At 42.5% G+C, this 13944-nt stretch overlaps 1 protein-coding gene across 1 annotated transcript; it reads right to left on the bottom strand.

Annotated features, from left to right (window-relative positions):
• Positions 1-1421: 1421 nt before the first annotated feature.
• On the bottom strand, positions 1422-13944 carry spo11 (SPO11 initiator of meiotic double stranded breaks). The gene is made up of 13 exons (XM_063209042.1): positions 13647-13944; positions 13438-13551; positions 11492-11580; positions 10829-10895; positions 10430-10538; positions 8295-8381; positions 7717-7753; positions 7431-7540; positions 6790-6889; positions 5744-5781; positions 5053-5129; positions 3921-4032; positions 1422-2659 (listed from the first exon to the last, which is right to left on the bottom strand). The coding sequence occupies exons 1-13, from the start codon at positions 13751-13753 to the stop codon at positions 2540-2542; spliced, it is 1167 nt and encodes a 388-aa protein (XP_063065112.1). The 5' UTR covers positions 13754-13944; the 3' UTR covers positions 1422-2539.

The raw sequence follows: 13944 nt of genomic DNA, 5'->3' as shown, positions 1-13944 counted from the left end.
TTATGACTGGAAAAATTGCACTTTTCATACATGAAAAGGGGGATCTTCCCCATGGTCCGCCATTTTGAATTTCCAAAAATAGCAATTTTTAGCTGCAAAAATGACTGTACTTGGACCATACTAGAAAATATTTGTTTCATACTTAGTAAACTTTCATGAAAAGATCAAATTTGGCAATAGGCAGCCCAATTTCAATGAGCAGCATAGTTGCAGTACCTTTTTTGACCATTTCCTGCACAGTGTACCTTTAAAGATGAGATAAGAGTGCACTGCAGTCAGTTCAAACAGGACTGTGGAAGTCAAAGACCATCACACAATGTACTGTAGAGGTTTGATGAAGGCAGCATGCTTATGACTGTACTGTACTGTAATATATAATATAATACATACGTTAATACTGTACCTACTATAGTTGCCTAGGAACCGGAAGCTCTTCAGCCTTGGCCGTCTCTGTTGCAGTAACAACCACTCACATGCCATCTATTTCACAAACTATCTTCACAGAAATGCCCTTCATCGGCGACAACAAGCTGGAATTTCACTCATTTTGATTTCTTCCTGTACATTTTTGTTCAATTCCCCCAGAATCCCATATAGGTATTCCTAAGCACATTATTTCTTCTAAAGATTGACAATAACTTTAGTGAGTTAGCTGTATACAGTACTGAGAAAGCCATTATTAAGAATACCCTAATCCTGCTTGCATACAATAAGTTATGTACAAAGAATAGTCAAACAAGTGCATATATACATTACACAGGATTGTTAGCTTCCCAAACACACTTCAATTCATTCCATCCACTGTATATTCTTCTCATCTGTCCATATCTATGTGATCCATTTCTATCATTGGACTGGAGATCTCACACGATTGAAACAATTCATTTCTTCTCCCATGATATTGATAGTAATTCCCTGTTCATAATACATGTGTATAAATAAGCCATGTAATTGGCAGCTGAGGTGTAATAGTTAGGGAGTTGGCCTTGGAATCAGTGAGTTGCAAGTTTTAATTCCACCCTTGCCCTACAAAGGCAAAGTGCAGTAGCTACATATTTTGGCAAAATTGAGTTCAGACAGAGATGGGTCTTCATTACACCTCCTTTATCTTGTGGCAAGGCCTTATGGTGCAAATTTGTCCCGTTTTAGAGATACGTATTACTATGCCAAATTTGCGGTAACTACAAACTCTCGGTTTCAAGGTTGGCATACCTACTGCACTTTGCCTTTATGGTAGTGTAGTTAATGTCTGAATGCCCGGAAGGCACCTAACTCTGCAAATGTACATAACCAATACCCTGTACTAAAATAATTTTAAGTTGCTTGAGTGATTGTAAGTTGATGAGTGAAAATCTCAGCAAAGTGTAATAGCAGACAGTAATAAATAAACGTTTTCAGTATATGAGCAACTCATGCAAATGTACATTTCCTGAGATTTATTGGTATTATTAGCATGTTACAAACATTGCCTGTCATTATAAAAGATGAACTCATTATACACTTATTAAACCGTATTCAAGCAACAATATGGTTACAGTAAATCTGCTAAACAACTGGATACCAAGTGATACTTTAATAAGCAAATATTTTACAGATTCCAGTATGCCTGTTGGTTGCCTAAATATGATACAGCTCGCTAATATATAATTACTGCATTATACATCATCTGTAGGCTATTCCTATATTTAAAGGGACAATTTGGTCAATTTCAACATGCAGTTGTATTGCTCACGCTACCCTTGACTTGTCAGTACCTGGTGATGCCACATTTTTCGGCTCAGCCCTTTCAGAGATATGAGCAATTCTAATGGGGGCAGCGTTTGTTTACATTTTTAAAAAATGAAACATAGGCCAACTCCAAATATTTTCCCCAAAGGTACCGCTGTTTGCTAGTTGTCTGCTGATGTTTTATAACCTTTTAGATGTTTTTGGGAATAAATAAAAATGTTTTTTTGAAATGTAAACAAAGAGCTGCCCCCATTACAATGACCAGGATCTCGGAAACGGCTGAAGAAGAAGAAAAAAAAATCTCAGGCACTGACAAGTCCAGGGTAGTGTGAGCATTACAACTGCATGTTGAAACTGACCAAACTGTCCCTTTAAGGCAATCTGTCAATATGAATATATTTCAGATGTATGTCAGGAAAACACATTTGAACTGTTTCAATGAATTTGTCAGTTTGGGTTTTTCGCTCTTATTTAAACAAATATATTTTTCAGAAATTAACAAGGGCAGTCACAAGTATTATAAAAGATAAGGTTATGATTAAATACAAGGCCAATGCCAACCATGTCAAATTTCATTGCCAATTTGCACTGTAGCAATGTTTATATTACTACCTGTATTTCTATCAATCAATACGCTCAAAGTTCATTGCTTAGTCATAGTCATATTTATGCTTCTACCTGTGTTTCTGCCATATTCTTTTTTTCTTCCATAGCACCTAATTAAAGCAGCACACACAAAAAGGACATAAAACAACATTCAGATGAGTTGTAAGAGGTAGTGTGGTACTTTGTCCAGCAGAGGGTGCTGAGCTCAAACCCAGCCTCCATACCGCAGCTTGTTAGGCAGGTACACACGCGTCAAGAAGTCAGGGGCTATGGATGCCAGAGACTGAATCTCTGCTTTGTGATTGAGTCTTTCCATGATCTCCATCTGCAACACACATGCACAAACAGAGGTAAAATCAGACACAAAGGCTTTTTCTGTTAAATCATACACGAGTCTCCATTTTGTCCAGATGGGATCACCATAGAGATCTGGCTCACAACAACATTGCTATGACATTACAGAGAGTCTTGGGTAACATATTAAGATTGGGTCACTATCATTTGGTAACACCACACTTATAATAGAGGCTATGCATGAAGGGATCAAGTACATATACAGGACATTATACAGTATTACAATGGTCACGTTTAGGTTTTCAATTCCGAATTGATCATTCCGAATGAAATAGTTCCGTCGAGTTAACATTGCACTTTCATTTCATTCAGAATTGTGTTTAAGTGTTAAAATGATGTTTTCAAAGCGGATTTTTTTTCTTATTTATTTCTATATTTATTAAACATTAAATTGAGTTAATTCTGGATAAAATATCTATGGTAAACGAGGCCACTGTCACAAGTTGTTGTTCTTCAGTGATGCACCTGAGCAGGCTTGTGCGTACTGCTATTAGCCATGCATTTTTGTGTGTTGTGTCACACGCCACGCATACTTTCAGAGCGGGAAATATGTACTCTGTGGCCCACCTTCCGGTTAAAACAGAAGTACTCTTGCTGTCACACAAGACAGTATGATACAAAACACGTACACGCGTGTGCGTGCACACAGTCACACACACACACACACACACCCACACCCACACACAGACAGTATGCACAGGTTTACAAGTTAACTGTTCACATGTCAAACAATCAACACCTGTGTGACACCCTGATGAAGTTTAGCTGGTGAAACATGTCAGGTTAAAGAAAAACATACAGTTTACACGTCTTATCTGTTACAGAAGGAACCACTACAGTAAGTGCTAATGAATCACCTGGCCCTGTGTAAATGTGTTATAAATAATACTTAACACTTAACTGTATTTTGGATTGACATGTTAGCCACTAATATATGTGTAATTGTCTGAATAAGTGATAAGACACATTAAAAAATCAATGTATTCACAAATTTCTTGTTCATTGTCAGTATGGCCTTTATTATTGATACAATTGTCATGAAGACCCAGTATGCCCTTGATTGAGCTTCCACACATCATGCCACATAATATAAATCATTTGTACAGACGTTAATTAGACATGTATTACTGGTTAACATGTGGCCCCTAGTCTACTCTAAAGTACGTAGTTAGCAAATTATCTTCTATCTATGGCCTCCATCTATCCCTTCCCCTCTTCCTCCTCCTCCTCACCTCTGTCTTCCACTCGGGCTGGCAGGCCAGGTAAGGTCTGCTCTTCAGGCTCTGCAGTTTGCTCTTATCTCTGGGGGTCAGTGGGATCAGAGCCTCCTGTGGTACCCTGAGCCTGGAGACAGACCAACAACATGCTCAAAGTCAGTAACATGCCTGACCACTGGACACCTCATGCAAGAAAAATGCTAATAATCAAGATTATGGGTGAATATCATACTACAGTCAGGTTTAAAAAAAACACTTCAAAAATATTGCTGTTTCACATCCATCCACATCACATCCTTTTTGCATGTTCATACTGCCTACTTTATTGTTGACATCTGGTCAAATATCAAGGCCATTTATTATTACCTCCGCCAAGGAGATTATGTTTTCGGTCTTGTTGGTTTGTCTGTCTGCTTGTTTGCTTGTTTGTCTCTCTGTCAGCAGGATAACTCAGGGAACTTGTTAAGGATTCCTCACCATTGTGGGATAGGGCGAATTTTGACATTTCAGTTTCTAACTCCACTAACTTCACTCCAACTCCAAAAAGAAGGCAGAAAGACTTAGGGTGTAACAACTAGGGTGTAAAAAATGTTCTATCAAACAGCTTCCTTGGTGGAGGTCTGCACTCTGAGTGCATTTCTAGTTTAGTACATATTGTTGGGTACATGGCAATGACATACAGTAATTCAGCCAATTCATAAATTATGTGAACGCATAATTTAAAGTAGTCAAACCATGATGGTTTGTGTTTAATATGACAATATGCTTCTTCAATAACAGCTCTGCTGTTTTCCTTTCAACACTTGCTGCATTTCCGCACCCACTGTACTTGTGGCAAGCACCTGTGGCGCATGGCTAAAACTCCCCTAACCACAACACTAGAAAGAGTTTACACTGCTTCATATCATGCACAACATGTAGATCCCCTCTTTCCAAAAGAGTACCAGTTTAGTTTAGGGCCTGTGAACGCTGGCACCCGAGCACAAAAATAGCAGCACCAAAGAAAAGAGAGAGAACGAGGGAGCGAGCGGAAGAGAGAGGGAAAGCAGTAGGCAACAGCGACGCAAAAACAAACCAAAACAAAGAGGCTAAGAGGCCTATGCTACGGGAAGCCACAGAGCAGAGTAATGAGTCCTCTTTTCCCAACCTCTCAATGTCGGACGGCAGGAGCCCCAACCACAGCACACTGGGAACGGTCAGGTTGTGGGCCTCAAAAGACATATTCTGCAAGAGAGGAGCGTTGGCACACGCACGCACACACACACACACGCCCATGCACGCGCGCACACACGCGCACACACACGCACGCACACACACACACACACACACACACACACACACACACACACACACACACACACACACACACACACACACACACACACACACACACACACACACAGTATACATGAACGCAGGCATACACACAATATGACAATACACAATGCATTGCATCCCCAATCTATGGAACTACTGTATGGAAAGGGAAAATAAAATATGCATACATACACCGTACAAACGTATACACGCAGACTCACACACACACACCCTCATGTGGAGGCAAACACACACACACACACACACACCTACATGGCTTGGATATATGCCTGTGTGTGCACGCATGAACAGTGAGTACGCATGTAGAAATACTTTACTTTTCCACATGGTAACTTCATATGTTTCACTCACCAACACGCACACGCACACGCACAACTATTTTTTCCACAATGAGGGGAGGGTAATTACATATCCCTCTTACACAGACATTGCACAGGCAAACCTTGTCGTCGCATAATGCACTTAAATGGCAGGCGTAGCGTAGGGACCGGAGCACTCACCACCGATCCATACTTGTAGATGCACATTATTTCGATGCCTGTAAAAAACAGAGAAGGGGGAGAGGCTTGATGAAATCGGGCACCACCACCACGTTCAAACAAACAACCCGGTTCCCGCGGGAGTGCCTAATTGGAGGGGAGCACTGAAGGGGCAGAGTACAGTTAGTACAGTGCATGCATGGGAGAACAGTACACACACAGGAGGACCGGGCGGGAGGACGAGGGCGTCCTATGGAGTGGCCATGCTTTTTGGGGTGACAGTGGGTGCGTTCCAATGTGTGACCTTGCGTCCTCCACTTGTGCTTGTGGCCTCGTTCCAGGAAGTAATATGTCGTGATGACATCACTGACAACAGCATTATATTTCAATATCTCGCAAAAGCTCAATTGTAAAGTCATTTTCTCATTTGCAAACGGGATGGTGAATGAAGAATAGTCCCCCAAAAATTATTGTGGCTAGGTGGACAGCGGGGAAACTTAATTGTTTTCTGCACGGAGGCGGGGCATCAGCAAAACGCGAGGCCACAAGCACAAGTGGAGGACGCAAGGTCGCATATTGGAATGCACACAGTGACTGCGCAGAGCACAGCCCTCCTCCACAACCCTCTTAGGAGGACAGTCTGCCATGCAGTTTAAACACACAAGTGGACCAGGCAGGAAGGGACATATAGTAGGTGTTCTTTAAAGTGACAGGGTTATTTGCAATGACACTGTCCGAAGGAAGCACTATTGAGGAGAACAGCATGTCATGTAGCAGTTAAAACACACAAGGGGCACAAGCTAGGATGATGTGTTCTTCCAATGGTGTGACATTGTCACTTGGAGGGACATTGTTTGAGGGATCCTTCCTGAGGAGATCAGTGAGTGTGTGTGTGTGTGTGTGTGTGTGTGTGTGTGTGTGTGTGTGTGTGTGTGTGTGTGTGTGTGTGTGTGTGTGTGTGTGTGTGCGGCGCGCGCGCATGTTTGCATGCGTACTTGCAGAATGTTATCAAGGAAATATGCCCATGGCACAGATCAAACAAGTTGAGTTGCACTCGTCTCACTCACCATGCGGGTCTCCATCCACGAGTGCAAAGATGGGCACATGCAAGGTATCCCACAGCTTGCGCACCATCAGCCTGCTATTCACATCGGGAACACCTTTCCCCTAATCGCCACAGGGAAGAGAGGAGGGGGGAGAAGGGCAGAGAATGTGCACAGCGTGTGGGGAAAAAGGAGAACTAGAGAAGTTTCACATAACTTATTAAACTCTCGGGGGGTGCCCAGCTGAAATAGTTTTTTATTGCTCGGTTGAGAGTATCATTTTGAACATTATTGGTTTTCAGATTCTGGAGTCAGCACAAATAACCGTACAAAATGGGTTTTTGAGTATCCATGAAATGCATGGGACCCTTGTGTAAAAAGATTTTTTCAGTAAAACATAAAAACAGCCCTTCAAATTGGCCTCTTTTGTTTTGCACCTGGACCTGGCTCAAGCTCAACTACTATTTGGTTGGGAAACATTACCTAATTACGACATTACAAAACACTTCTCGGTCACACTGGGGGGACGTGCTAGCAGCAACAGCAACAACAGACGAGAGACAAAGCCAGAGCCAGAGAACACGTTTCACGGACAGACAACAGGTGGTAAAATTCTTTCGCAGTTCGTAGCTCAGAGATTATGGAAGCGAGCTGCGGCCTCGTACGGTTATCATGATGCATGGAGACAGCTTAGTGCAGAAGTCGTCATCCAACAACCGCTGGAATGTGGCGTCCTTCTCCACAATCAGCACGAACTTGGCGGATGACAGAATATCTGACAGAGGAGTCGAGGTCAAGGCAGTGCACTGTAACGTAGCAGCATGGCGGCCACCGCACCGCTCTTGTTTTAACAGGTGTGCGACGACAGATTCCGCCTTTGTCAATAACATTCAAAACCTAGGGATCAATATCCTACGAATAGCTGCACACATCAGCAACAAAAAAGGATACTTCTTATACCACACACGTTGGATGAAACGGGAACAGCCTGTAAAAACAAAATAAAAAAAAGAGAGAGAGAGCGTTGATTCAGTTACTCCATTCCAAGCTGTCATATACACAGTTGAAATAACTTCATTAATCAATCGCCAAACGATGTTATTATGACAAGAATGTAATTGGTCTCAGTGGATGAATCAGCTGTTGCGGAGCTGGTGATTTAGTGTGTGGGTTGAACCTGCAGTTTGGGGCCAGAGAAAGTATAAGGGCCAATGATGTCATGCCTTTTGGCTTGGCTTTTCCTGTTGTTGAAAAGTGAGGTTTGGTTTGGTGGCAGAATGGGGTGTTAGATATGGAGAGATGGAGACAAAGAGGGTGGCTGACAGGGACAGGGACGCTGACAGGGGAGTTAGGGGACGGGCAAAGGGGTCAGTTGTCTTGGGCCCAGAATTACGTAAGGAGTGGGGGGTTGGATCACTTTGTCTCTGTCTCTGAAGCGGTCTCTGTTGGTGGTGGTTGTAGTGGGAGAGAGGGGGAAACGCTTCTATTTCTCTTTTATTGACATTCCCAGACAGCTTGATGCAACTTACAGTGGAACTGGAGCTGCAGTCGATTCTCGTGCCATCTTCCTCCAAGTAGCACAGATCACCAGAGATGAACCCTTTTGACGTGGCAAGCTACATTTCACTCACACACACACACACACACACACACACACACACACACACACACACACACACACACACACACACACACACACACACACACACACACACACACACACACACACACACACACACACCATTTGATTTGAACAGAGAAGGAACAGACTTAAAAAAACTGCCAACACAGTTGACCTCATAGTCAACATTTTTCTACAACTTCATCATCAAAACGCCACAGTGTCAAAAAAGAAAAGAAAAAAAGAAAACCCGAGCACACAGGTGTTTCCTTCAGAATGCCAAAACTAAGCTGTTGAGGAGCTGAAACGGTCATAACAAGGGAGATCACACCACATCTCACCCCGGACAAGAATGGTTCTACTTAATATAAGGAAACATAAATGTGTTCCCTTCCATTCCATGTGTGTGTGTGTGTGTGTGTGTGTGTGTGTGTGTGTGTGTGTGTGTGTGTGTGTGTGTGTGTGTGTGTGTGTGTGTGTGTGTGTGTGTGTGTGCGGGCATGCGTGTATGTGTAAGCGAGAGCAATGTGGGACTAGAACAGGCAGCGTGTATGTGATTATTATTGCCAGAGAAAGCAACAGTAATCCAACCCAACCTGCTGCAGCCATGTGGATCAAAATGCACGCACAGTATAGCTCATAAATAAAAAAGGCAATAATTACAAAATGTTAACATGTGTATGCCAGTATATGCAGTGTATGCATGCACTCCATCACTAAACATATGCGTTTTGATGCAGAACAGTATAAAGTACAACCATACACAACACACAAACACACAAACACACACACACACACACACACACACACACACACACACACACACACACACACACACACACACACACACACACACACACACACACACACACACACACACACACACACACCAGCCAAACTCCCGTCCTCAACTGGTGGTTATGAATTCGCGTTTAAGAGTAAGTTATTTGAAGTGGGCCTCAAAATAATGTTCTAAAAATCAAAATAATATTTGTGTGTGTGTTTTGCAGACACTTTTTTTGGCTGCATTGCTTATTGAGCCAGAGGTGGGCCCGAACATTTGTGAAAAATCCAAGTGGGCCTCAAGTTAAAATAGGGTAGGATATGATTTCTGAAAAGGTGTTTATTTAAGGAAAATCGGGTTTTGGTATAAAACTATTTTAGGGGTCTTCAAGGGTGCTGGATCCAAATGTGTTGAATACCAGGCTCAAAAATGTCCCAAAGCGCCTCAAACTTAAAGAAGTCCAATATGACCACCACCACCACGTCAAAATTGCATAATCTTTTTTGTTTTTGACTAAACAAGGTATGAATTTGCATATGGCATTTTTTATGTTTCTCAACTCAAAAAATTCAACTGTGGTTTTGTTTCCTCATGTGTTGCAAGTGTGCACATTTGATTTCCCCCCCCCTCAGAGTATTTTCCAGGTTATTGTCAGGTACGAGCAAAAATCTACCCCGTGTGTTGTGATTGAAAACCTTCAAAGTTTATTGAATTTTGGAAGGGGAGGGGAGTCGGGAATAAAACTGACTGAGAAGTTTTCCCAATGTTGGGATATTTTCCCATTTAACATCCCGATGGCAAATGAGAAAATGACATTTGAATTGCGCTTGTACAAGATATTGAATTTAACTTCTATGGTCAATGACGTCTTCTTGTGACATCACGAGACCTCAAGTACAAAGGAGCATGGGAGTTTGTATAATAGAATGCACCCACAGTAGGGCTGTAACGATATTGTATCGAACCGAGAAATCGTGATACACAGAGTCACGATACTGTATCGTGATACGAGGAGGCAGTATCATGATAAGCCCTTTCAAAGTTTTATGACCCATCAGTCCAGAAAACAACCTTATGATTTGATGTGATAGTGTTTCCAAACTTCAGTGGAGATACATTTCAGAAATCGTGGGGTGTATCGAACCGTAGGTCAAAAATCGTGATACGAACCGAATCGTGAGTTGAGTGTATCGTTACAGCCCTAACCCACAGACAGACAGACAGACACACGCACAAAAAAACATGGAGTATTCCCTCACCACATGCAGGTTTCTGCGAGGGACCCGGAGCATACAAGAGATGTCATCTACGATAGCGTCTACTGTCTTCTGCGAGCGGAACAGCTGTGTGTCGTTATAATAAATGTCCCTGTAAAGTGCAGAGAACACCTCTTTCAAGTCGGAGAAGAAGGATAAATCACCACGCTAGCAGACAGGCTTCATCCTGATGTTTCAACCTTCAGCTTTTTATCTGCTACTTTTGGCATCAGCTTTTTTTATCCGTTTGATCCCTCAAGGTGATCTATCTATCTATCAATTCAAGACAGGAAGGGAGTCAGTCGGGAGTTTTAAACTGAAAGCAGTCTGCCATCGAAGCTGCGCGGAAGGAGCAATGGCACAACAAAAAGAAGACTTTTTAAATTGTTTGGACAAACCAACCTTTTGGTAGCGTAGGAGTTGCTCTGAACAAGTTTGTAAATAGTTGAGAGGACTTTCAGAATTAGTGCTGCAAAACACAAACCATGCCAATAAATAACAAACTCTCAGCCCATTCATCATTGCAATGTAGGACAATGTGTCAAACTTAACATTGAAGCAATGTTACAATAGATATGATAAATTTGATGGAATGTCTGCATTCAATGTATCCCATGATTTATTGTTTCCCTCTCTAGAGTGAGGATCGAGTTAGTTCGATTGGAGGCACAGCCCTGAAACACTTGTCCAAATACTCTATCACTACAGTGTGTCATCATTAATCTTCTGTCAGCAGTAAGAGAAATGAATTAAGATTTAAGGGAAAAAATGTATGTTAATTAAATCCATTTGTGCAGAACAATACTGTAGAGGGTAGCTAGATGTGTGTGTGTGTGCTGTGTGCTGTGTGTGTGTGTGTGTGTGTGTGTGTGTGTGTGTGTGTGTGTGTGTGCGTGTGTGTGCGTTTGTGTGTGTGGTGTGTGTGTGTGTGTGTGTGTGTGTGTGTGTGTGTGTGTGTGTGTGTGTGTGTGTGTGTGTGAAGAAGAAGAGGGGTTGTTGAGTTTGCGTTGCTTTGCTTGGAGAATACTCAGTGGCATAATTGAGGCGTTTTGAGTGTTTTCTCACCGAACCTGCTGACGGATGAGGCGCAGTCACTGCGGAGGGTGACGACGGAAATGTCTGAGCTCATCTGAAGGCCCACCGCGCTGTCAAAGCTGCAGCACCAGCACGGCATGGCACGGGGTGTCCCAGAGTAGAGCAGTAATGGGAAAAGAGGAAATCATTATCAATTGGAGTGAAAAGCTTAATATCTCTTGATGATCGAACATTAAAATATTTAGCCCCCCAAAATAGACTATCATTCCTAGGTAGTCTGTTTCCTCCCAAAGTGGCAGCCTAGCCTGGCATGGGAAAGAGTAGAGACGAGTTGTAGAGAGGAAAGAAGAAAACATTATTAAATAAAAGTGAAAAGGTTTAATCCTCAGACTAGTCACCCCCCAACAAAACATTCTGTCCAAAGAGTGGAAGCCCCCATCAGTGTCTACCTGGGGCTTCCCCGAGGTGATCAGTGGTGTTGAACCGAGTGGCAAATGGAATGATAGGACTTTCTGCCAAGTTCAAAAGGACGGTTCCTCCCAAAAATGCATCTTTTCCACTCAAAAATGGTTTAGATTAAATTGTTTGACCCAGTGTGTCTGAGAGTAGAGCCGAGTGGACTGGTTATGAGAAAAGAAGAAAGCACCATAAATTGGGGTTTCAAAATGTTTGATCCTCATTACCCTCTCTCCCCCCAAAATGGGCTTTTTCCACTCCAAAGTGGTTTGCATAAAATTCTTTGAGGTGATTAAATTGATCCTTCCAGTTCCCAAACGGGCTGAGTTTAATTCTGCAGGTCTTTATGCCAGAGAATTATAGACTGAACGTCTCATTTAACCGGTAATGACTGCAGAGGTCAAGCCATGACTATTTCTCCTGCATGGTTCGAATCCACCAAATGTGAAACACAACAGTTCATCTACGAAAAAAAGCACACACTGGCCAGACAGCCTGTAAACTGATACTCAGAACCTTCATTCATGATTTCCTTAAATAATAATCCACTTTTCTATCTGCAGCTGGTCTGAACCATACAGTAGCTAAGGGGCAAGGTCTTGTCAATTAATTACCCGGAAACACATTTAAAATATATTCCTGCATGAAGTCCTATAAGTCACTTTGAATAAACAAAACCTGCTGGATATAAATGGAATGTAATGCAACCTGTGTGAGAAAGGGAGGGGTGGGTTGGCTGTTGCTGGGCTTAAACATCCTGGCATTTCCTTTGAGAAACTCTTGCTTTCCAGGCTGTTAGGCTTGGGGGCTTTGAAAAGGGCCCGGCTGAAATGTGCTCTAAACCTTCAACGGGGCTTGATGCAGATTCAACTCGACAAGTTGCTTTGTTCTATGCATGAGGTCTCCGCACTGTGCAAATTCAAAGCCTCTACAGAACACCAGATTTGTAAGTGTGTGTGTGTGTGTGTGTGTGTGTGTGTGTGTGTGTGTGTGTGTGTGTGTGTGTGTGTGTGTGTGTGTGTGTGTGTGTGTGAGAGAGAGAGAGAGAGAGAGAGAGAGAGAGAGAGAGAGAGAGAGAGAGAGAGAGAGAGAGAGGTTACAGCATGTGCAGTGTGCGTTGCTAATCCTTTGTAGAAACGACACCTATTTAGAGTCAGGAAGTTATTAAGTTTCAGGGATCAAGGTTCAGGACTGGAGGTGGCTCCTTCAATGTGTTTTTTGTAATTCTCCCTAACACCCAAATGTACACGGTGATGACTGATACCGTTTGAGACAGGTCCTAAACCTTGAAAGCCATGTCATACCAATGTGTATTTTCTATATAATGGCTCAATTATCTGTGACAGTTTACTTTTAAGGCCCATTTCATTACCACAATGAATGCTATTTGGATTACAACCTGTTGGCAATGGAGCTACGCTCATACATGGCATCCCATGGCCAAATCTTTCACGCAGACAAAAAAAAAACAATTCTAGACAAACACTGTAAATAATGTATAGTGCTGGGGGATATCCTACCTTATATTGGACCAACTACTCCGATTTTGCAGGACGAGCACTGGTGCCTCCTCTTTGGATAAACTGGTTACAATGTCAAGGACAACACCCTCTATTCGCGTCAAAACATCCTGCCTGTTTAGTGAAAGGATTTCCCATTAGCATGGTTTCAGATCGTGCATGTAGCAGAGCTCATTGATACAGTCGTTGTTAGCTGTTAGCAAACTTACCCACTAATTGAGTCATCCTGAGTTGTTTTTGATGACCTGTCAACTTTGTTTATGTTTTCTAACAGCTCGGCACGCAACCTGTCAACCTCCAGAAACTGCTCAGACATATTTGGACGGATGTACACGCAAGGTAATTCTTGTTAAATGGAATTAGCAGTCAGTAAACTTCTCTCCCTTTACACCAAACACCAAAGGCTAGGCAGGTGTCTCGCGCGTTCGGCTAGTCGACAAAGAACAGAGTGGATAGGCCTACACACAACAGATGCGTTTCTTAGAAAGCACAGCATAAAATGTAAAG

The sequence above is a fragment of the Engraulis encrasicolus genome, chromosome 10 (assembly GCF_034702125.1).
Source record: "Engraulis encrasicolus isolate BLACKSEA-1 chromosome 10, IST_EnEncr_1.0, whole genome shotgun sequence".
In the NCBI taxonomy this organism is placed as follows: domain Eukaryota; kingdom Metazoa; phylum Chordata; class Actinopteri; order Clupeiformes; family Engraulidae; genus Engraulis; species Engraulis encrasicolus.
This window is presented reverse-complemented; position numbering and strand designations above follow the sequence as displayed.